Below are 24,963 nucleotides of genomic sequence, written 5' to 3' on the forward strand. Positions count from 1 at the left end.
ACCAGCTCAGCTTTTGTCTCTTTACAGTACAGAGGAGTGTCATTGATTTGTAAGGGTACAAATTTAGTATTCTTTTGGTGATATCCCTTTTCTGTAGAGTTTACTTTCAAAGGTTTGAATTCTTTCAGCATCAGCATCCATCATTCACAACTATATGAAAGTACAGAGACCACTAATGAAACAGTTTTAATATTATTTGGAAGCTGATGGTATTCTTTAAAATTTTCAACAATGTACTCATGACAGATACCAAGCTCAGATTGATATTTCTCTCTTTTAATGATCCTGTTTCTTTCTATGTTTGACCCTAAAAGGATCTAAATATACACTTTAAAATCTTTTTTTATATGTAAAAAAAAATATGCCATATCAAATTACCCAAAAGGCATCCCAAAGTCGATTAATAAACAAATGACAAAATGTATTTATTGTGATCTAAAATATTAAACAGGATTTTTTTTCAGGTAAAAAAAATAGAACTAATTTATCTTTTGGAAAGTTTTGAAATTTAATATTTAAATTAAATAGTTGAATTTCATAAACAAAAAAAAACAGTTATAATTATGAAACTATTAATGTTACCATTAAACACAAAAAATGTTTGTTAGGAATAATTAGTTGTATATTTTGTATGAATTTCATTAAGTGTTAACTGTTTTATATTTCATGAAAGAAAATTTCTAGTTTAAGTCAATTCTTAATGGTAACTGATTCAGAAATATTTCATGAAATGTTAGAAAAGGTATGCAAACAATGTCATGCTAATGAAAACAAAAACTTTTTAATACAAGGGTGAATATTTTATATACATCACTATTTCACATATTTTTCCATAAATTTTTTATGAAATTCAGATCGAAGTGTGTCATTGATAAAACCTCTAGATGTTTTTGCATCATTGCCTTTAGCACAATTCTTGAACACAACATCATCATCCCATCTTCGTTTCACTTTGAAATCTGTGCTGGCCTGTTTTTCTGGCTGCATGAGTGGGTTCCCCATTAGAATGTTTTCTGTTCTGATTCTCTCCTCCTCTGCCTTCCTTTCAGCCTCCTTTGAGAAAAATGACAATAGATAAATGATTTCACATCTATGACTGCTAGAGAAAAAAAAAGCTGACAATTAGCTCTATTTCCTTTATATGATGCCAAACTGGTTAGGTCTTGTCCAGAATGGAATTAGGTGGTCTATATATACTACCATTATTAAAGGAACAATGGGGGTATCCATTTCGCTAAAAGGTTGACTCACTCTTTAAAAGGTTTATTTTATTTGCTAACAGTATGTTTTCTTTTTTGGCTATCTAACTACCTCAAGATGACCTGCATCAGATGTGACACATGTAGGTTACAGCTGGGCCAGCAAAGCCACATAAAATACTGCACTGAATTATCTGACTCAAAGTCATATTAGAAAGCCTTTATATTTATCAAGATTTTCTAAAAATGTCAAAATCACAGTTGAATATTGAGTTAAAGATGTCTGGGTTTAGTTTCTATGATGTGATTATGTCTGGCTTTTCTGCCTGATTTCAATAAATAAAAAGTTCATATATATATATATATATATATATATATATATATATATATATATATATATATATATATATATATATATATATATATATATATATATATATATATATATATTAATATGCTTCAGTATTTCTACTTTACTCTAAATCCTTAATACTTGTACATCTTTAAGTTATATCAACCTCTAATCTCAACTCTATAATAATTATTAAGAAACGAAAAATAAATCTCTAAATAAAAAAAATTTAAAAACAAGATTACAAAGAGAGTTTGTGTTACACAAACTCAGAGGCGGCCCCCGTCGAAGTCGGATCCCTGTCGGATCTGCATATTCGCAAATAATATTCAAGAGGTGATTTAATTTTGATGTAAAATGTTTTACACGTTTCGGATGTTCCTTCAGAGTTAAAGATAATTACTTCCTAGTCCAAACCTCCCGCAGGACGACGGGGGATGGGAGCGGGCAGGGTTTGAACCCTGGGCCATCCATAAATCTGAACGACAGTCCAGCGCGCAAACCGCACGACCAGGCAGCCATCCGATGGTCAAAAGTAATATTGTTTCAAAGATTCATTTGCCGTAAATTTAAATTTAATAAAAAAATAGTAGATTAGTTTTAGTATATTAAAACATTATAATATTGATCAAAACGTTTGGAAATGAAAATCTACACTTTTTTTTTACACTTTAAGTTTAGAAATTGAAATTCTACATCTTAATCTAGTCTATTTTACTCTAAACTAGATCTAGAAATTCTAGATCTAGACTCTAAAATAATTTTAATTAGAATATAAATCCAGATCTAGATATACTGTAATAAAAATCTAGATCTAGTTTAAAAAATCTAGATTAGATCTAAATCAAGATATCATTCCTTTTTTAAACGCGAGTCACATAACGAGGCTTAATAAACATTACTATACAGAGTTCTTTTTTCATTTCATTTGAAGAATTAATTCCATATAACGTCAGAGGGAAAAAAAAACACTACGTCACACGGCCTAGCTAGACTAAAAATCGCCTTCATCTATAAGAGCCATTTATCGAGTGTTCATAGACATTGGTGCACCGAGTGCGTTCTTTTAGCATTTCATTTAAAGAATTCATTCCATATGACGTCAAAGGAAAAAAAAACACTACGTCACAAGGCCTAGCTAGACTAAAAATCACCTTTATCAACACGATCCATTTCTCGAGTGTTCGTAGACATTGGTGCACCGAGTGCGTTCTTTTAGCATTTCATATAAAGAATTCATTCCATGTGACGTCAAAGGAAAAAAAAACACTACGTCACACGGCTTAGTTAGACTAAAATATGTTTTCATTAATACAAGCAATTTTTTCGAGGGTTAATAGACATTGGTGCACCGAGTGCGTTCTTTTAACATTACATTTAAAGAGTCCATTCATATGACGTCAAAGAAAAAAAATTCCATTACCTCACTATAGGCTAGTACCGGTACCATAAAAAAAAAATGTCTTTATTTACACGAGATATTTAACGAGGGTTCATAGACATTGGTGCACTGAGTTCTAATAGATATTATTTAAAAAGGATCAAAGCCACATTGTTTTTGCATTTTGTCTGTCAGTCGGTCTGTCCGTTATCTTGATATCAAAAAAACAACTAAAAGTTATTAAAAATTGATTAACCTTTATTTTATGTTTCAAAACATCGCAATAATTTTTAGGTATGAACACAATTGAAAAGTTTATATAATAGATTGTTCCGGATGTTTGTATAAATAGTAAAAGAAAAAGAGAATTTCAGATAAATGTAATACCGTTAATTAAATTTTTTGGATGGTCTCGTATAAAAATTAGATGTACTACAGCCACGTGGAGAGATTTTCATACCTTACTTTGGTGTTTGGATTCTGTTTTCTTTAAAAATCGGAACATAATATTAACGATAATTAGATTTTTTAATGTTTTAGGTAGAAAGTTAAATGTACTGTAAGAGAGTAGTGAGTTAAAATATTTTTCATAAAAATCCGTAAAAACATTATTTCGTAAATGAGAAGATTATTTGTTTATTAATTAGAAGAGGGAGTTCAAACAATTATTTGGCGTTAGTAGATTTTTAAATAAATTCGGAAATTTCTGGCGACGATTTGTAAGAAACAAAATCCGGAACTTTCTTTATCGATTACAAAACTTCTATGTTATGTTTTACAAGAAAATTAAATGTCTAAAAAGTAATTTTCAGTAATCAATTCTAGTAAATTACTTTTTTTAAAAGCCTTATGCGATTTCAAACAATCATTAGGCATAATTCATGTTTTATAAAACAATATCCGGAACATTTTTACACTTAATGAAATATAAGTCAGTATAGAGATTATGATTTAGCATTAATATGCTATTTACATAAAAAACGGAACAACATATTATTGATAATGTGTTTTTGCAACATTTAAGCATGGAAATTGAATGTAATATAAGTTAGAAGAGCAAACAAACATTTGTTGGCGTTGATTAGTTTTGCACAAAAAAATCCGGAACAATCAATTTTAGATACTTAAAACTATTGAGATGTTATGGGAGGAACATTAAAGGGTAAATCAGATTTTCAATAGCTTTTAGAGTTCTAGTTTTTTAAATCTAATCATGACGGACAGACCGACCAACAGACAAAACGCACAAAAATAAGCTTCTTTTATTCGGATGGGGGCACTAAACAAAAAATAAATAAAATCTGATTTTTAAAAAAAGTTTAAGGAATTGGTTTAGCACCTGTTCATGTTGCGACGTTACGCTACTGCACGAAAATCGGTGCATAAAAAGTCCATTTTAAAAAATGTGTGTGATATTTACATACAAAGTGCATTATTAGCCTTTATAAACAAACAGAAATGTTTTCTTTTAATTTTAGCAGCTAGTTGACCAGAAAAAACGTCTTTAACTATTATTTGTATTTGTTGTAAACATTTCCTGTACATTTTAAAAATATATTTGACTTAGTGATACTGAAAATACACAAAAATTGTCCATCTTTGTTAGCATATTGTAACATTGCCTCCCTTACATTTACGTAATTGTTTTAGAATTGGTGTATTTTTATGAAAAAATCGCTTGCATAATTAATTTTATAAATTAAACGGTTTGCTTTTAGAAAACCAAAAGTAGCCGTTGCACCTAAACTTTTCAAGCCGGATTTAATGATGAAATAATATTTTTCATATCTCTTCTAGTTTTCGAGATCTGAGTGTGACAGACGGACAGACGGACATTTTGCACAAACCTAATAGCGGCTTTTTCCCCTTACGGGGGCCGCTAAAAACATAAATAAAAAAAAATTAACTAAACATTATTTTATAATTTTGTCAAAAAAAAAAAAGTAAAAACTTTAAATTAAAACACAATAACTGTTAAAACATTTTTGGGTCAGTGTTGTTAGCCTAATCAAGTAGTAGTTGAGAGTTTGTATGCTTCAGCAGTCTAGTGAAAATGACCACTTTTGAAATTTAATGTTAATGGTGAAATACTGGAGTTGCAAACTATAATTTTACTACTTTTAACAATTTTTAACCTTTCATAGTTCACTTAAAATCATTTTGGTATACTTTAAATATGATCAAAAGTACAAACCATTTTAGCTTTTTCTTCAATTCTTTCTTTTTTAATTCTCTGTAGCTCAGCCAACAACTCAGCTGTATCATCCTCATCATCAGTTGCATCTTCTTCATCCTAGAAACATATATTGGTTCATAGCAATCAGCTCATGGTGTATTAATGTTTAAACTGGAGTTTGAAAAACAATAACTTGAAATGTATTGAAGAAATATTGAAAATATTAAAAAAAAAAGTTTTTTAAAAAGTAAAGATTTGATAAAAATTGACACCCAAGATTTCTTTTATTTTCTAGTTTTTAGTGTGTATATAGCGCTTTTAAAAAAAAAAAAAATAATAGACCTGTGTAGTTTTAATAGTTTTGTCTTTGTCTGAGTAATTTTATTGCAATCAGATTTCTCTGCCATCATTGAAATGTACAATAGTCTCATTTATTTGTATTATTTTTTTGTAATCCCTTGCTATGGTTTCAAAGAATCACCAATTTACCTACTTTTTTTTTTTAAGGTTTTGAACATACAGATTTTAACTTGGACATATTATAATTACAATTATCTCTAAGATGTTAAATTCTTTAATAAATATTAGGTTTATACTTCAAGTATATATCTAGGTGTGAACCCTGTGCTGTTTATAAGTACATGTTGGGGTAAAATTCTGAAAAGCACGACTAAGCAATATTTGTGCTTCAAATTTGTAATGAAGACAAAGACTGGTGATTAGGCAATGAAAATTAGGTGGAAAAAAATGAGTGATAAGTAACTTTAAGCACTGGAGAAAAATATGTATTATCACAGTAATTTCAGTAAAACTTCAGTTTATAGTTTTAACATCAACTCACCTCATCATCAACTGGATCATCTGCATCTAGATTGGCAGCAGGAATTTGTTCTATACGGGGCCTTTTACTACTGCTACTACTTCCGGATTCTTTTCATAGTAATAGAGAAAAACAGAGTATATTATAGAAAAAAAAGCCATAAAGAGAAAAAGGATTGTTAAATTTTCTTTTGTAATATTGTAATCCAGTACAGTACAGTAACTTGCTTGGTGGCTCTTTCCTTATAAAAATATTTATATTGTTACGAATCTCACTATCCAGGCTCTGCAAACTGCACCATACACCACCAACTTTAAGAACTTGACAACTCAGGGCTCCAAAACTAACGTAACACTTTAATAGTGGAATAAATAACAGCCAATACTGTACAATTGGCAACACGTACACTGTACAAATGTCTCTCCAATAACACCATACCGCCGTATCAACTCTTGCACTGGCCTCTCCGTCTCGTTCCGGGCTTGCACTGGGTTCAACAGTTCAGGACTGACTTCACACACTAGGCTCGTTGTGTCAGACTCGATCGCAGACCAAGATCAAGACGCCAGTCGCCTTTACTGTACTTGACAGTACTCAGCACTGAACCATCGTAATGCTCCGTACAGAACCACACTGCTGAACTGTGCTGTAGTCGACCGGACTGTAGTGAACCAGGCTCTGAACCGTCTTGACTGCGACACCTCCGCTCTTTATATAGGGTCCCTACTGGCCTTCTAGAACCAGACGGAACATCGCTCGACGTTTCTAGCCTCGTCACATGACTGCATCCCTTGTGACGCTTCTGAGCTCTGTTCATGACGCCGATCCTACTCGAACCTTCATATTGACACTCGTCTCGGCTGACCGTCATGACTCGTCACGGTTGACCGCTCGTCTAGCGCTGACCTGGGGCGATTTGCGTCAGCAGACTACACACACACCACTACCCCTCTCTGTGCCACCACCAGGTTTATAACAATATTGATAAATATTTTATTTTTAATTACTTATCACATAATACAGGTAAACAAAAACATTTCTAAAAGTTATAAAAAATCCTGGTAAATTTAAAGTAATAATAAAAGATGAAATTGTTTACACAAATGTACAACTAACCTCTGTTTCTGTCTCCTCTTTTCTCCCTACTTGACCTTTCTCTTTCTTCTAATTCACGGCGGAAATCACGGTTTCTCAATTCTTCTTGTGTTCCTTGACCTTCTTGTCTACACATATGTAAAAAGTCACTTTGCTTAAATTTATAATGTTGATGAGATAATATTGCTAAACAATTAAAAAAAAATGTACCCAGTTATTTTTAATTATTACTTATCTAAGACAAAATAAATAAGTCCAGTTTCCAGACTTACACCTTAAAGCATGAAAGAGAAAAATGATTCATTGGTGCACCAATGAATAAATTAGTTAACACATCAATCAAAAACAGAGTCATTTAAAATTATGTTACAATATAGGACATCTAAGGCAGGAGCACAGAATGCTTGTGTATTAAACATGAAATTAATATGATTGTAACAGTCTAAAAGAGATTAAAAAAACACAAAAAAAAAAACAATGAAAGCTATTTATTTTAAGTTGAACACCAAAAACCATCTCAAATTGAGTACAAGAAGAGGCAACAGAAGAGCAGAAAGTTGAATTGAAAGCTATGGCCAGTTATACCTTCCAGAAGTGGGTGTGGTGGCTTAGTGGTAAAGTGGCTGGCTTTGAGAGCCTCCAGTTCAAATCCAAGTGAAGACTAGAATTTTGAATTTTAGGATGCCTCTGAGTCCACCCAAGTCTAATGACATTATTTGAGGAAATTGGTCATTGTGCTGATTGAAAAGACCACATTTTTTTTTCTTCTGTAGCACTATCCTATTACCTAATACAAAACAAAGAAACAAAAATTCTATACCTGTATTTAGACTTGGTGTGAGATGGTAGATCACGGCTTGAGTACTGCTTAGACAAAACACTTAAATCACCTTCTCCTTTCCCTCTTCCTCCCTTGGCTGTGTCCCATGTTGGGCGAGCTGCGGTGGTCATTTTTTATCTTTTATCAATCACTTCAGAAAACTGCAAGAAGAAATTAAAACAAAAAAACTTTATATTACGCTTGTGCTAAAATCTTTAATAAAAGGAGGGAGCGTAAAAAAATAATGTAATGTAAAGTACAGGTGGTAGGTCGTTTTGCTAGCCACATGACACAGACCTTAATATCATCTGCCCAGTAGAATGCAAGGTCTGAAAGGGAAACTTTACTTTTTTTTTTTTTACTATGCTAATTAAAAGCTTGACCAGATTCGGTATTGTTCAACATAGCAGCTACAAATAGATAGTTTTAATAGCTTAATCTAAGTAAAGATGAACATGGAAAGTATTTGAAATATAAAATTTCATTTATGCAATATTGCAATAAAAAAACAGTGAAGTTGGAAGGATTAATTTTAGAAAGATTAAAGTCAGTGAAAATCATGAATGTTAGGGTGAATTATGGTTAAGTCCAATGTAATAAAAATAAAAAAAAAACATGATCAAAAAGATATTATGATAATAATGATATTAAACTTGATCAAAGGTTTGAACAGACAAGTCATTGTCAACAGTGGAAACAACAATGACAAACAAACAAACAATGCTCTTTTTTTTTTTACATACATACATACATATACAGGGTGCATCAAAAAAATGTATACAAACTATGAACTGTTATAGACAATTTATTTCCCGTTCTATAATGCTAAATTTCTGTGAGAAAGTAATGTCTGTTTCTTCAACAAGTAGCAGTAGTGGCAAGGAAGTAACTGCAACATGGCGGACATGCGTTTTATTTTTGAAGAGCGTAAATGGATCACAATGTGCCAGGCCAGTGGATAGGACGCAGGGGACCAATCGAGTTTCCTGCACACTCTTCAGATTTCACGCCGCTGGATTTCTTCTTATGTGACTTATGTGGCACTGTAAAAGATGATGTGTACAAACGTAAACCATGTCACCTGGACACACTGTGGAATGAGATACAGGTGGTGTGCGCAGAAATCTCAGTGGACACTTTGGTACCATGTACGGAATCAGTGTTGACTCATACTCAGCAATGTATTGATGCTGAAGGCCACCAGTTTGAACATTACTCACATTTATTTTTCCAATTGGACATTAAGCTTTCCATGTCCAGAAATTTAGCATTGTAGAACGAAATAACTTGTCTATGACAGTTAAAAGTTTTTGACGCACCCTGTGTATATATATAGCAGATTTTTTAATTATCATATTGATATAAAGTCAATTGCATTTTTATACAAACAATATTTAAATATGTACAGATTCATAATTCAGATATATACAAAATATATCTACAGATTTAAATAGAAATGTATAATTTTAGTATATCTTTAATATTTATACCTTCATTGTTTAATGTACAATATTATATATTTAAAAAGATTTTTAAAAGAATTTTTTAAAATATCCTTTTCAAAAGTCATATCTTTGAATCTATTTTCTTTTTATCATCTTCAAATAACACTTTTATTCACATTTAAAAACCATCTCAATATAGCAGATGAAAAAAAACAACATAAAATCAATCTCTAAATGATAATATCACGGATATAAGTTTTTAAACTTTTTGAAAAAGTTATGAATGTGAGTGAGCAACCTCCAATTATTTCCCTGGACATTGACTAAGACATAAAAAAAATCTACTTAATACTAGGGAACAGAAAATACTTAGGAAAATCAATGGCGCTATACAAGAGGAAACTGGGTATATTAATTGTATAGACCCACTAAAAGTGACAGAAATAAAAAAGGACAGACTAAGTTGGGGAGGTTAGGGTGAAAGAATGTCAGAGCACAGAGGATCATAGTTGTATACCCCCCAATTATCAAAAGGCAGACCATGAATACAATGAACTGAGGATGTGAAGGCATGGAGACTAAAAGCCTAGGAGAGACCTGAATGGAGCGGTCTTCTTCATTCTCATTTTTATATTGGAGCATTCAGATGACTAGACCAATATATGAGGTGAACTGCACAGTGGTTTCCAAATCAGGGAGCTCTCCATATATAGTTTTCTTTCTATTGAGGTTTATGACTAAAATAAATTTGTAAACTTTGTATACCCCGCACAGCTGCCATTCATATGTAAAAACTTGTATAACAGTAGCAGTTTATTTGTGCAAATACGGTACATCTAGATCTAGTATTAAGAGTCTTAAATTCAGTAATAACTTATTGATAACAAATGGACACTGAATAAAAATAAGTAATGATAATGTCTCTCTTAATAATAATGATTTTAATTAATTTACTAATCTGTTCTAGACAGTTAAAATCTAAGACACTATGAGGTCAGCAAGTGAGTAACTAAAATCTAGAAGATGACTTTTTAAAATTATAAGTAGTCTAGGATTAAAGAGGTGAAGAGAAGAGTTAAATGCTACAGCAACTTCACTTGACACTTCAGTAACTTCTAAAAACGTGACTAAGGTCAGCTTCAAATCAAGAAAACTTACACAGTAAGTTGACTTTTTGTCTTAGTTGTAACTGTAACTTTATACATATACTAGACATATGTTACCCGCGACCCGCGGGTCTTTATTTGCGCATTACTGTCGATATAGTCACTGAGAGTGTTTTGTAAACAATTAAACGAAATAATAATGTAATAAGTAAAGCGAATGTGTCAATGTAAAAATAGCTAATAGGCTTAAATCCATTTTTTTTTAAATTAAAACATTTGCTTTTGAATAATCTAGTGGATTGGATTTAGATGTATGTTAAATGTAGCTAATGATCCTTTCACCTTATTTCTCTTTCGCTACGAAAATAAAATTAGTTTTGCGAAAATGGTTTACCCGAAGTCGATACATTCTTATCTATTAAAAACGAAAAGAGCGATAGCTTTGTTAAATAAATGGGATTATAAAGTGAAAAATTAAACGAAATAATTTTTAGTACGCGAGTCATGAATGAATATAGATCTAGGCCTATCTCAACTCGGCTTCGCAGCTTTCGTAAACGAATGTAGCTTTAGAAAACCAAATTTGAATGTTTATTTGATCAAAATATGAAATGAATGGACTTTAATTAATATGTTTATGTGTTAAAGTATAAAACTATCTGTGCGAAGAGAAGTTTTATCATCTTAGAGTTGAATTAGAGTTTTAGATCTAGGGATGGGATTATAAAGTAAACAATTAAACGAATTAATTTTTAGTACGCGATTCATTACGGTATTGTCTAATGAAAGAATGTTCGTCAGGAAATCTGTAGTCACAGATATCAGGAACTAATTTATGTAAAAAATGCTTTTGAAACACAAAATTGAAGGTTAATTTTATTATATAATGAAATCAATGGATCTTCTTTTGTATTTTCATGTGTCAAAGTAAAAAACTATCTGCGCAAAATGTATTTCTTAAAATTAGATCTAGGTCTAAATTCTTTCTATCTTTTCTTATGTCAACATTGTAGACATGGCCTAGATCCATAAAATACTATAGCTGTAATAGAGTCGGACAACTTTATTTTTTTTGAGGGTCTTAAGTTTGTTTTAGGGCTACAATACATACACTACGGTCTAAGTTGGTACCCAAGGAACATTCCTGCCTAGTTTTAACAAGATTGGTCAAGCGGTTTTGATGTCTATAAGTAACATACATACATACATACATACATACATACATACATACATACACCTCACATTCTACTTTATAATATAGATATATAGTTCTAGATTCTACTTACATTATAAAATACAGATGTTACTTAAAAAAAAAGAAGATGGTTACATCAAAGGTTATGCATATTAACTAATGACTTTAATTCTGCCAAGTCATTGGTTTTTCTAGCTAGCTCAGGCAACCCATTCCATGCTCTAATAGCACTAGGGAAGAAGAAGCATTTAAAAAATTTTTCCTAGCATATGGAACAAGGAATGTGCCTTTGTCTTTGTGTCTTTATGAGTATTTTATTAGGCTCTGTCTTTGCTTTTGAAGATGAAGATGTTTTTATGTATAATTGCTACTTTACTTTTAAGTTTTAAGTCTTCTACCCTGAAGACTTTCTAAATTTAGTGATTTTACTAAAGGTGTTACTCTTAATTAGTGAAGTTAGTGTGTTATGAGACTTAACTAGAGTCTAGTAGTAAGTAGAGTACAGTAAACAGTAGTCTGAGTATTTATTAATTTATATTTTATTATAAATAAGGGAAATTTCCGCATTACACGTCAACATTTACAAATTTCAACTGTTTAAACCATCCATACATTTACTAGATCTAGTGCAAATTCTAGATCTAACTTTTTTTTGTAATGATTTTTTTTTGTCTTTACTCTTAAGAATTGATATGTTTAATAAAATGTTATGGGTCTATCTTTGTGTTTTGTTTTTCTTGTTTCTGTTATATGTTGATGCATTATTTCATTAGCATGTGAAGGTGTGTTTATTATTAAAATTGGTATTTTTTTTCTTTACCAGAGTACACTAGAGAAGACTTGCGCCAACAGTTACTTGCACAACAATCAATAGGTTCAGATAGATTTAGATAAGACTTATAGTAGGCCAATTTAGATCTCAACTTTATTTCATTTTAATTGTAATTAAAATATTACTAAATAGATCTATTTAAAATTTAATCATTAATTCTCTTACTATGTCCAAAATATTTTAATCAGAAAAATTAGAAATTTTCAAATAACAAGGAAAAAAATTATAGATTTTGGTCTCCTTACATCTTAATATTTTAACCATACACTCAAAAAATTCATCCAGCTTTCCAATGATACCAAATTTATTATGATTAAACGAGTCAACGACCCTTTAAAACTTAGCACACTTTTTTCATGTAATAAAATTTCACTAAGGTCAGGATGACCTTTTATCAATAATACCCGTTTTTTACATTAATAAAATAAAATTAGTGTACACTAAAACATGTAAAATTTAATTAAGCACTTCTTTATACCAATATTATTGATTATTAACATAAAATATAATAAAGATCTGGGAGTTCTTTTGGACAGTCGATGTCGAGACACAAGAAGCTAAAATCTGCAAATCTAGGTATCTAAAATATTCTTTCAAATAAATATACTTAGAAGATCTAAATCTTAAATCTGAAGATTCTTTTTTCTAATCTACACTATTGTTCTATAACCAGATCATCATCATCAAACTCCATTTGAGTGAGGGCTTGAGAGGCTCAAATCCCCTCTTGCAAAAGCCCTGGACAGAAACCCTGCTGTCTTGCGTAGTGCATAAATGTCACCATACAGGTCGAGAATTTTTGGTTTCCCAGACCTGTCGAGACGGAGACCAGCAAGTCTGGGGCAGTCAAACAAATATGAGGCACGGTTTCCTCTTCCTCCCTGCAGCGGGAGCACCATGAATCGAAATTTGGCCATAGCCGTGAGAAATATGAGCCAACAGGATAATGGCCTGTCCTGCACTGTACTATAATAGCTTGCTCAGGCCTGGACAGCTCCACCATGGGGAAGTGCGGTCAGGGCGCCTCATGCGCTCCCAGACTCCACTGGTTTTTTGGGAATTGTCCCAGCACTCAAACCACTTTTCAATTTCTGTTTTTCAAATTGTAGCCAGAGCATGATAAAAACTTACAGCCTGTGCAGTGGGTGGAATTTGCCCTCCCTGGTGGGCCAAGGAGTCTGCAACAGTGTTGCCAGTCACACCTACGTAAATCAGTACCCACTGCATTATTACAGGGGTGCCATAGCGTTGTTTTATGTTGTGTGAAGCCATGATGACAGTGTCAATATTGGGAGGCCATGGTCCAGGGCTTTGCAAAGCCTGTAGTACAGATTTTGAGTCAGTGACAACAAAAATCTGTGTTGCCCTCAAATGTCCCTCGCCGAGTTGAGAGTCAATGACTTTTAAGGCTACACAGACTGCCATGGTCTCTGCATGGAAACTGCAAACACTACAACATGGTCCAAAGATTTTGACTGAGTGAGAGCCAAGAAAGTCGATGTAGGCTCCATAGCCTGCTCTTCCAGAATCTATCGATGCCGACCCATCAGTGTATGCAAAACCAGATAGCTCTAGATCAATTTAAAAGCTTATTGCAGACCTGCCTACCAAAAAATGTCCAAATGCGTAACGCTGATGGTCAAAATGCGTATTTTGGCATCAGAATGCGTAACACTTACACGATCCACTATTTTGTCATATATATATATTATTAGATCTAGATGTCATGATTAGATAGACCTACAATCTAAATCTAGATCAATACGACAATAGAGATGATATCTAGACTAGATCTATGTCTATATAATGAATATAATCTACTCTAGATCTAGTCTCAAGAGTATTACCAATGCCATGGATCCACTACAAACGTAGGTCTACTCCAAACTTTTGTAGGCTTACCTTCATCCTTGATCTATTCTATACTAAGACTAAGAATCTAGAATCTAGTTGAGATCTAGACTAGATGGTAGTAGATGTTATCGATCTAGATCTAGTCAATCTAAATCATACTACAACTAACTTGGATCTAGATTTGAGATTGTAGAGTAATGTAGAGAATCATAACGTAATGACTAGCTAGACTCTAGCTAGATCTAGATATATTCCTGTATAACAAGGAAATTCTAGACTAGATATCTACAATGTCACTCAATGTGTTTGAATCGATAGCACTTCAATATTTTTTTCTATACAAATGAATACAGGAATCAGGAATTCAACATAATTAATTTCTACTAATTAACTTACAAAAAAAAAAAAGTCACGTTGGTGTATCAGCTAACAGAGCAGTACCAACCTGGTACCAACCCGCCACTCCCTCACTCTTGCGTCCTTCATTTCTAGACTAAATCTAATTGCTTTTAAGAACCAATCAACGTATAGATCTGGACACAATGTGTTTCCCCACCTTTTCTGTACCCCCCCCCCCATGACCGCTCGTAAGGTAGTCAAGAGAGGGAAAAAAAAAGGATACGAAATGCGTAATGCGACGGGTTAAATGCGTATTTGCATACTGACAGTCATTTTTGGGAGATTTTGTGTAACGAATACGCATTTTGCGTAACGGTAGGCAGGTCTGTTATTTAGTTGAAAATTTGACAACCAGAAGCATTTTTCTTTTTATAGACTATAGAAAGAAAATTAGAAAATTTTAGTTTTTCGTAATTTACTTAATGATATTTTAAAATTTTAATTTCATTTTGATTTGCCACTTTCATATTAAAAAAAATTGCTTAACTTTTTTTTTTTTATTATTCTAGATAAAGTCCATAACATAGCCTGACATAGGATGTGAGGACGCTTTGGACAAACTTAAAATCACAATAACTTTTGAAACAATAATCATAATGCTACATCATAAATTTGGTGTTGTTGGAAAGCATTTTTCATCCTCTTTCATTCTATAACACATTTGTTGGTATAGGATCAATTTAATTTTTTTGGTGCAACTACCTAATCAACTACTTAACTACTACAACTAGATCTAGTATATAAATTATAAGTAGACTATAAATAATATATTTATCTAGACTAGTATTTTTACTATTTCTACTTCTAGCATATTATAGTGTTACGAATGAACAGTGACAGGTAGAGGTCACTATGTGTGACCCCGGCGAGATGACACAGCACCGAGTGTTATCTGGAATCTATGCATGTAAACAAAGACAGGATGGGACGTGCCTCACGTGTTGTTCCAGAGGACGAACAGATTTACGAAGGGGGGCATTGTGACAAATGAACAGTGACAGTTAGAGGTCACTACGTGTGACCTCGGCGAGATGACACTGCAGCAGGCATACTCTGGAATCGACATGTATAAACAACAACAGGATGTGATGTTTCCTCCCATGTTGTTCCAGAGGGTACTAGCAGTGTTTTTGCAACAATAGACAAGCGATTAGGGACTCTTTATAAACCAGAGATGTTCATGTGAAAAGAGTCAGTACAGTCGTCGATACTGTTCTCTACTGTGCGAGACAGTAGAAGAGAGTGGACTTGAGCCGTTACAGTCGATACAGTCGATGTAAGACATATACGCTACATGTTACAGTGACGAATTGTTATAGTTATAATTCAATAAAGTTATTTAAAGCTGAAAGTTGAGTCGTCAAGTTCTTTGCAGTGTTTCTTTTATTTGTGTGCCTAGTACATTTAGCCAGAAAATCAGAAATACGTAACAATTGGTGTCAGAAGTGGGATGTTTTCTGGCTGAAATGTCTTCGAGGAAACTACTTAACCAGCTGTTGGTCAAAGAATTAAGGCAAGAACTTCGTGAGAGAGGTCTGCAGCTCAATGGTAACAAAGAAACACTAACAGAACGCCTAAGACAGGCCCTTATTGAGGAAGATCAAGATCCAGATGAATACATATTTGAATTAAACCCAGATATGACAGAGGTCCTGAGTAACATGCAGGGCCAGATGGACTTAATGAAGGAGAGCCTCAAGAAAATAAACGCCATGAATGAAAACGTAAATGAACTGATGAGCTCTATGAACGAGAAGATTGACCAGAGAGTCAACACTGTGGAAAAAGAAATGGAAGAGATAAGGACTCATGTCCAAGAACAACTGAGTAAGGAACGGGGTACTAGAACAAAAACATTAGCTCCCGAAATCTCTGGGAAGATAAAGCCGCCTGTGTTTGATGGATCCATCTCATGGACTGTTTACAAAAGACAGTTTGAGGCAGCGGCCAAGGTTAATAACTGGAACACTGAAGAAGAGAAAGCGACTGCTCTGGTGTTAGCTTTAAGAGGGAAGGCAGCAGAACTGCTTCAGTCAATAACAAATCAACAAGATTACGCTGCCATTGTTAATGCTATGGAGCTCCGTTACGGAGACGAACATTTACAAGAAGTTTATAGAGTTCAGTTGAAAACCCGACAACAACGCTCCGGTGAAACCTTGCAAGAGCTAGAGGCGGACATAGAACGTCTTGCTCATTTGGCATATCCAACAGCAGCACAAGACTTTCTGGACGTCATTATCACTGATGCATTCATTGATGCTATTCGAGATCCAGAACTGAAGAAGGCAATAAGAATCAGTGGTAAGCGCAAATCCAGCAAAGCTCTGGTCTACGCCCTCTCCTATGAAGCCGCCAAAGACGCCTCTAAGAATATCCATCATGGGCGTATGCTGGAAGTCCAAGAAGAAGATCTTACACAACTTCTCAGAAGGGTAACTGAAGTGCTAGAAGAACGCAGACCAAATAAGAAGCAAGAAGGACAGAATAGAACCAGTGTACGTTGTTGGAATTGTGGAGAACCTGGCCATCTACAAAGGAACTGCACGAGAAGATTTCCCCGACAAACAGAGTATCAGCACAGACCGGAGACAGATGCAAGGTCAGGTGCTCATGTCTACCAGGGAAACTAACTTTCGCCGGTTTTATGGGGCAAAAATCGGCGATCAAGAACATGACAGCCCCTGCAACTATAATTCCAGTCGCTGTGTTAGGGAAGAATAAAAGTCTGTACATCAATGGTAGAATTGGATCTCGAAATTACCGTTTTCTTCTAGATACTGGTGCCTCACGTTCAGTCATTCGTCCAGACATTGTCAAAAAGAACGAAATCAAGAGAGTGAACTCTTACTCCTTGAAGACGGCCAGTGGAGAGATGATGCCTATACATGAACTGACAAATATAAACTTTGAGCTCGGGCATCAGTCATTTATACATGAATTTCTGATCGCTAACATTACGGATGACTGTATTATTGGGCTCGATTTTATGCAGAAATGTGAATTCTCTCTGAACATCGGAGGTGGTACTTTGAAATGTGGTGATGTTGAGATTCCCTTGCTCGGGGATGAAGATGAAGAGAATGGTCAAATAAGAAGAATCCTTTTAACAGAAGATACAAGTTTGCCAGCTCAGTCTGAAGCAATTATATGGGGAAAGTTAGAGCATGGTCAAACTGCAACGATGACGGCGATAGTGGAAGGCATTGAAAATGACAACAGCGGAATGGCAGTAGGAAAAACATTGGTCCTTGTCGGAAAAGATCAAAAGGTGCCCGTCAGAATCATGAACCTCGGCCTACAGGAGAGACATCTAGAGAAAGACAGCCCCATCGCAATATGTAATACTCTTGACCTGATAAGAAACTGTAATAATGATATCACGATCGTTAATTCCACCAAACCTTTCAATCCACAAATTACCAAGCTCCTGACAGAAATGAAAGTGAATTTATCAGATGAGCAGTTCAGCAAAGCGGAACAGTTGATCATTAAGTTTGAAGATATTCTGCCATCTGATGAAACAGACTGCGGACGGACAAACATGGTACAACATCGAATAGACACTGGAAACACCAGACCGATTCGACAGCCACCACGTCGCTTGCCGCTAGCAAAGCAACAAGAAGCTATGGACATGATAGAGGGCATGACGCAGCAAGGAATCATTGAGCCCTCAAATAGTCCTTGGTGTTCGCCTATTGTCTTAGTAAAGAAGAAGGATGGATCTATGCGATTTTGTGTAGATTACAGAGCTCTGAATGAAGTCACACATAAAGATAGTTATCCACTTCCTAGAATCGACGATACTTTGGACACGCTTGCAGGGTCCCAGGTATTTTCTACTCTCGACCTAAAGAGTGGGTATTGGCAAGTTGAAATGCATCCCAATGATAGAGAGAAAACCGCCTTCTCTGCTGGCAATGGCCTCTGGCAATTTACTGTGATGCCATTCGGTCTCTGCAACGCACCAGCCACCTTTGAACGATTGATGGAGAGGGTTTTACGAGGACTTCATTGGACTACATGCCTTGTTTACCTTGATGACATTATTGTCATTGGCAAAACGTTTGAAGAGCACCTTGCAAATCTGAAGGAAGTATTTCAACGGATAAGAAGTGCGGGAATGAGACTCAGCCCAAAGAAGTGTTCCTTATTCAGGAAAAACGTTAAGTACCTTGGTCACATTGTGTCAAATGACGGAGTCAGCACTGACCCTGACAAAGTTGAGGCAGTGAAACGATGGCCTACGCCAAGTAATATCCATGAGCTGAGAAGTTTCTTGGGACTCTGTACATACTACCGACGTTTCGTGCCAAATTTCTCAAACATCTGTAAGGTCCTTCATCAACTGACAGAGCAAAAGAGGCCATTTATTTGGACATCTGAATGTCAAGAAGCTTTCGAGAGGCTGAAAAACACACTATCCTCATCACCAGTATTGGCCTACCCCATTCCAGGGAAGACATTCATACTCGACACAGATGCAAGCAACACTGGAATAGGCGCAGTCTTGTCCCAAAAGGTGGATGAAACTGAACGAGTCATCGCATACTTCAGTCGAAGCCTATCGAGAGCTGAAAGGAACTACTGTGTGACGAGACGTGAATTGCTGGCTGCTGTGGATGCAATAAAACATTTCCACAAGTACCTATACGGGCAGAAATTTATCTTAAGGTCAGATCACGCAGCTCTGCAATGGTTGCTTTCGTTTAAGAGCCCTGAAGGTCAGGTGGCAAGGTGGATCGAACGTCTTCAAACCTATGAATTTGAAACTAAGCACCGAAAAGGGCAAATTCACCAAAATGCTGATGCACTGTCTCGACGACCCTGCAAAGCAGAATGTAAGCACTGCAAGAGGGCTGAAGAAAAGGAGGTAGCTGTCAATTGTCTTCGGCTCGGAGTAGATGTTTCCGGACCCTGGTGTGATAAAAGGATTCGAGAGGACCAAATGCAAGATGAAGATCTGGCTCCCATTCTTCTATGGAAAGAAGATGGACAACGGCCAGATTGGAAAGACATCTCTGAGAAGGGGGTAGCCACCAAGGCGTACTGGGCTCAGTGGGACTCGCTGACGTTAGTCAATGGTGTCATCAAAAGAGTTTGGGAATCTGCTGATGGAACATCCAATCGCCTTCAGCTGATGTTACCGAAGGTGAGAGTTGCTGAAGTACTGAAAGAGATGCATAATGGCGCTAGCGGATCTCATCTTGGTGTCAATAAGACTCTGGAAAAGGTTCGTCAGCGGTTCTACTGGTTCAGATATAGAGAGGATGTAGAGGAATGGTGTCGAAGGTGCGACATATGTGCGGCAGCAAAAGGCCCTCGACGCAAAACTAGGGGTCTTTTGCAACAGTATAATGTTGGTGTTCCATTCGAGAGGATCGCAATAGATGTAGCAGGCCCATTTCCTGAAACCAAGAAAGGAAACAAATACATCTTGGTAGTCATGGACTATTTCAGCAAATGGCCAGAAGCTTATGCCATACCAAATCAAGAAGCTATCACAGTGGCCGAAACACTCGTGGATAACTGGATCAGTCGCTTTGGTGTACCTAATGAGTTGCACTCTGACCAGGGCAGGAACTTCGAGTCCAAAGTTTTCCAGGAGACGTGCAAGACACTTGGCATCGAAAAGACTCACACGACAGCTCTCCATCCGCAATCTGATGGGATGGTGGAGCGATTCAACAGAACCCTAGAACAACATCTGTCTAAGTTTACTGATGACCGACAAGACGACTGGGACAGCCATATCCCCATGTTCCTCATGTCATACAGAGGATCCGTTCATAGCACCACAGGATATACCCCAGCGAAGATGTTATTTGGTCGTGAGCTTCGTCTACCATGTGACCTGTTATTTGGGATTCCGAGAGATACGCCAGTGTCTTCAACTGAATATGTCACCAATCTCCGAAGACGATTGGAGAATGCTCATGTATTGGCCCGCAGAAACATCAAGACCAACAGTGACCTGATGAAAACGAGGTATGACAAACGGGCCAATACGTCGGGGTTCCATGAGAATGATCTAGTGTGGCTCTATAACCCACAGAGCTGAAAAGGCAGATCCCCGAAACTCCAAAGAGACTGGGAAGGTCCATACCGTGTCGTAAAAAGAATAAACGACGTGGTCTACCGGATACAGAAAAGTCCACGGTCCAAGCTGAAGGTTGTCCACGTTGACCGACTCCATCAGTACCGTGGTGAAATAGAATCTGTTCGGGACGAACAGATCTAAGAAGGGGGCAGTGTTACGAATGAACAGTGACAGGTAGAGGTCACTATGTGTGACCCCGGTGAGATGACACAGCACCGAGTGTTATCTGGAATCTATGCATGTAAACAAAGACAGGATGGGACGTGCCTCACATGTTGTTCCAGAGGACGAACAGATTTACGAAGGGGGGCATTGTGACAAATGAACAGTGACAGTTAGAGGTCACTACGTGTGACCTCGGCGAGATGACACTGCAGCAGGCATACTCTGGAATCGACATGTATAAACAACAAAAGGATGTGATGTTTCCTCCCATGTTGTTCCAGAGGGTACTAGCAGTGTTTTTGCAACAATAGACAAGCGATTAGGGACTCTTTATAAACCAGAGATGTTCATGTGAAAAGAGTCAGTACAGTCGTCGATACTGTTCTCTACTGTGCGAGACAGTAGAAGAGAGTGGACTTGAGCCGTTACAGTCGATACAGTCGATGTAAGACATATACGCTACATGTTACAGTGACGAATTGTTATAGTTATAATTCAATAAAGTTATTTAAAGCTGAAAGTTGAGTCGTCAAGTTCTTTGCAGTGTTTCTTTTATTTGTGTGCCTAGTACATTTAGCCAGAAAATCAGAAGTACGTAACAATATGATATAATAATAATATTAGTATTATTACTACTAGTACTAGAAACTAGACTCTATAATATGCTAGATTAGTAGTAAGTCTAACTAAGTCCTAAGTAAGTAAGATATCATTAAGACAATTAAGTTTAAGTAGGGAGGTGAAATTCCGGAACTTCCGGTGTCCAAAAAATGACGTAAAAACTTGAGACAAGAGTTTTCCTTACTGCTACATAGGTCTTTGTTTGAAATCGATCATGCTCACTATATATAAAGATATCATTGCTAAAAAGAGTGAATTCGATTACTTTTGATGATGGAGAACATTTTTGTCTTTAACAATTTTTTGAAAGAAAAAAAAATGTATTTAAATATTTTGCATTGAAAGTATATAAATTTTTATTTTTGCTGATACTCATCACAGAAAAGTCGTACCCTGTTGATTTTTTTCCTGCTAATAGTACATGTGTCTGACTATATTCCTACCAATTTTCAGCTCAATCTATTGTCAACATCGAACAAACTTGAAAAAAAAAAAATAACATTGACCTCAATGGACTTTTCAGGTTTTATTTTTATTTTATAGAAGATATTGTTTGTCACCAACAAATGAAATTATAATCTTGTAGCAGATATTATTAGCTACAGATCTAGATACTTTTTGAAAGATTTTTTACCTTGCAATTTTTTTAAAAACGCATTTAAAAAAATTGTTTCAGTCAGGCGATTTTGATCCCAATTTTAAATATTTTATTTTCTGCCATCACAACGCTGCCATTTTGTCCCCACCTCTCTGACATTTCTTGTAGATCTAGAGCCGATAATTTGTTTATTTCATCAATATTTACATTTTAAACAACTGAAGTTCATAAATATAAATTAATGAAATCAGAATTGTGAGCTAGAAATTTACTACGAATACTAGATCTACTATTAAATTTCTTTTTTAATAAGTAGATCTATCGTCTACGAAACTCAATTCCAACTTTTTAACTTTTGACCTTGGGGGTGTGTCTCGCCGGATGAGCCAGCGACAAGCTCTCACTTCACTTTTTCCATGTCAACCAATGTTAGGTCAAATTGGCACAAAAAAGATCATAACTTTTTTAATGTTAAACATACAACAGTGAACAGTCATAATTTATACACCATTAGAAAGTTCTTTTAAAGTATTTTAATGATGTACTAACGAAAAATTGTTTATTCAAAGATAATTTTTATTTTCACCTCTTTAAGTCCTAGTTTAAGATAAATACTATCGTGTCTATAGTTATAGTAACTTATTATAGTAATAAATTAGTACTATTACTAGCTATTAGACTTAGTTACACTTAGTCACTTAGACTTAACTTAGTATATATTTTGTTAATTTTGTTGTAATATAGACTATAGACCTACTACTAGTGACCTAGGACCTAGTCGAAACGCAAACTTACTTAGGTAAGTAAGCTTATGGAGCAAGAAATGTTAATATCGAAACACTGAAATTGGACTAGATCTAGAATTCTAGATGCAATTATTATTATAATCTCCCAGCTCTGAAATAGGATTAAGTTCTTTATTGACAATTATTCATTGCTTCCATCTTGATTTTTTGTGGTTAAAAATTAGAACTTTCCCAAGTAACAAAAAGTAAAAAAAAATAGCTTAAAAACAATGACTGCAAACGTTGTTACACAAAACAAAAAATATATTTATGTTTTTCTTTGTTATTGTTACGTATTTCTCAATCTTCTGGCTAGAAGTATTAGTAGGCACACAAATAAAAACACTGCAAAGAACTTGACGACTAAACTTTCAGTTTCATATAACTTTAATGAATATTAACTCTAACAATTCGTTACTGTAACATGTAGCGTAGAATACTGTACAATATCTGTCAGTTTACAGTTAGCTATACTTCGTTGCAATTCTTCTCTTCACTTCGTTGCAATTCCTCTCTTCTCAACTTTCCTCGAGCCGTATTCCACAGAACAGACCAACGACACACTTCCCAGTGTCGCTCCAGGTCTCCCAAAGCTGAACCAAGTCGTACTCAAGTCTACCGAATCAGAGCCGCACACGTCTTACATCGACTGTATCGACTGTAACGGCTCAAGTCCACTGTAGTTCGCTGTATAGACTTTAACGACAGTAGTCCACTCCAGTTAACTCTACCCTAGTTAACTTGCACCGAGTCGTACACATTTCTCTTCCACAGAGCCGCACACGTCTTACATCGTCTGTATCGACTGTAACGGCTCACTCACGACTCCATACGACTGACTTTCACATTAACTCTCTGGCTTACATAGAGTCCCTAATTGCTTGTCCAAAGTTGCACAAACACGGCTAGTATCCTCCGAAATAACACGTGAGGAAACGTCACATCCTGTCTTTATTTATACACGTAGATTCCAGAAAACACTCGCTGCAGTGTCATCAAGTCGGGGTCACACGTAGTGACCTTTATCTGTCACTGTTCATTAGTAACTGTCCCTCTACTTAGATCTATTCGTCCCCTGGAACAACACGTGAGGACACGTCACATCCTGTCTTTGTTTGTACATGTAGATTCCAGGGAACACTAGCTGCTGTGTCATCTCGCCGGGGTCATACGTTGACCTCTACCTATCATTGTTCATTTGTAACACTGCCCCCTTCTTAGATCTGTTCGTCCCGAACAGATTCTACTTCATCACGATACTGATGAAATCGATCGACGATCAAGTAGGAAGCTTTGGTGGTTTCCCCCTTCTCAGAGATGTTCTTTCAATCTGGCAGTTGTCCATCTTCTTTCCATAGAAGAATGGGAGCCAAATCCTCATTTTTCAGCAGTTCCTCACAAATGTTTTCATCAATCTTGGTATGGAAACATCGACCTTCAGATGACGACATTGGGCACTCTTGTCGAGAAAATTCATCAGCATTCTAACGAGTTCGTGCTTCACTGGCTGAGTTTTACATTTTCAAGCATCTTTTTACAGATGGGTTAGGGCTTTTTCCAGAGCTTCTTCAGAGATGACCAGGTTCATTACAGTACAGCAATATTCACATGTTCTTCTTACAACAGCAACTGACTTTGGGTTTGTACGATGCCTGTTGGGTTGATCTTCTTGTACAGTTCTGTCACAGATGGTTACTCACTACAGTTCTGACATCTTGAACTACTTCTTTTCTGTCCTTCTTGCTTCTGACTTAATTAGCGTTCTTCTAAAACCTCTGTTATACTTCATCAACCTATTTTCATTAGGAATGTTCTTAGATTATTCATTAGTGGCTTCACACTTTCAACTTATTCGTAAGGCTTTCTTCTTTGGTCTGATGGTTCCGGACAGAATCTTTCTAAAAACATGGGCTGTGGAGTTTCATCAGTGCAGGTGGGGGTCTATCAGTGGGAGAAGTGGTGGGCTTGTTTTCTAACAACATGGGCTATGGAGTTTCATAAATGCAGGTGGGGGTCT

At 35.5% G+C, this 24,963-nt stretch overlaps 1 protein-coding gene across 1 annotated transcript; it reads right to left on the reverse strand.

Moving 5' to 3' along the window:
* Positions 1-778: 778 nt before the first annotated feature.
* LOC106055688 (spliceosome-associated protein CWC15 homolog) lies at positions 779-23,073 on the reverse strand. Its single transcript, XM_056012415.1, has 6 exons — positions 22,957-23,073; positions 7,844-8,004; positions 7,045-7,151; positions 5,950-6,038; positions 5,127-5,225; positions 779-1,053 (listed from the first exon to the last, which is right to left on the reverse strand). The coding sequence occupies exons 2-6, from the start codon at positions 7,972-7,974 to the stop codon at positions 814-816; spliced, it is 666 nt and encodes a 221-aa protein (XP_055868390.1). The 5' UTR covers positions 7,975-8,004; positions 22,957-23,073; the 3' UTR covers positions 779-813.
* Between the last annotated feature and the right edge of the window lie 1,890 nt (positions 23,074-24,963).

This window comes from Biomphalaria glabrata, chromosome 15 (assembly GCF_947242115.1).
Source record: "Biomphalaria glabrata chromosome 15, xgBioGlab47.1, whole genome shotgun sequence".
NCBI lineage: Eukaryota > Metazoa > Mollusca > Gastropoda > Planorbidae > Biomphalaria > Biomphalaria glabrata.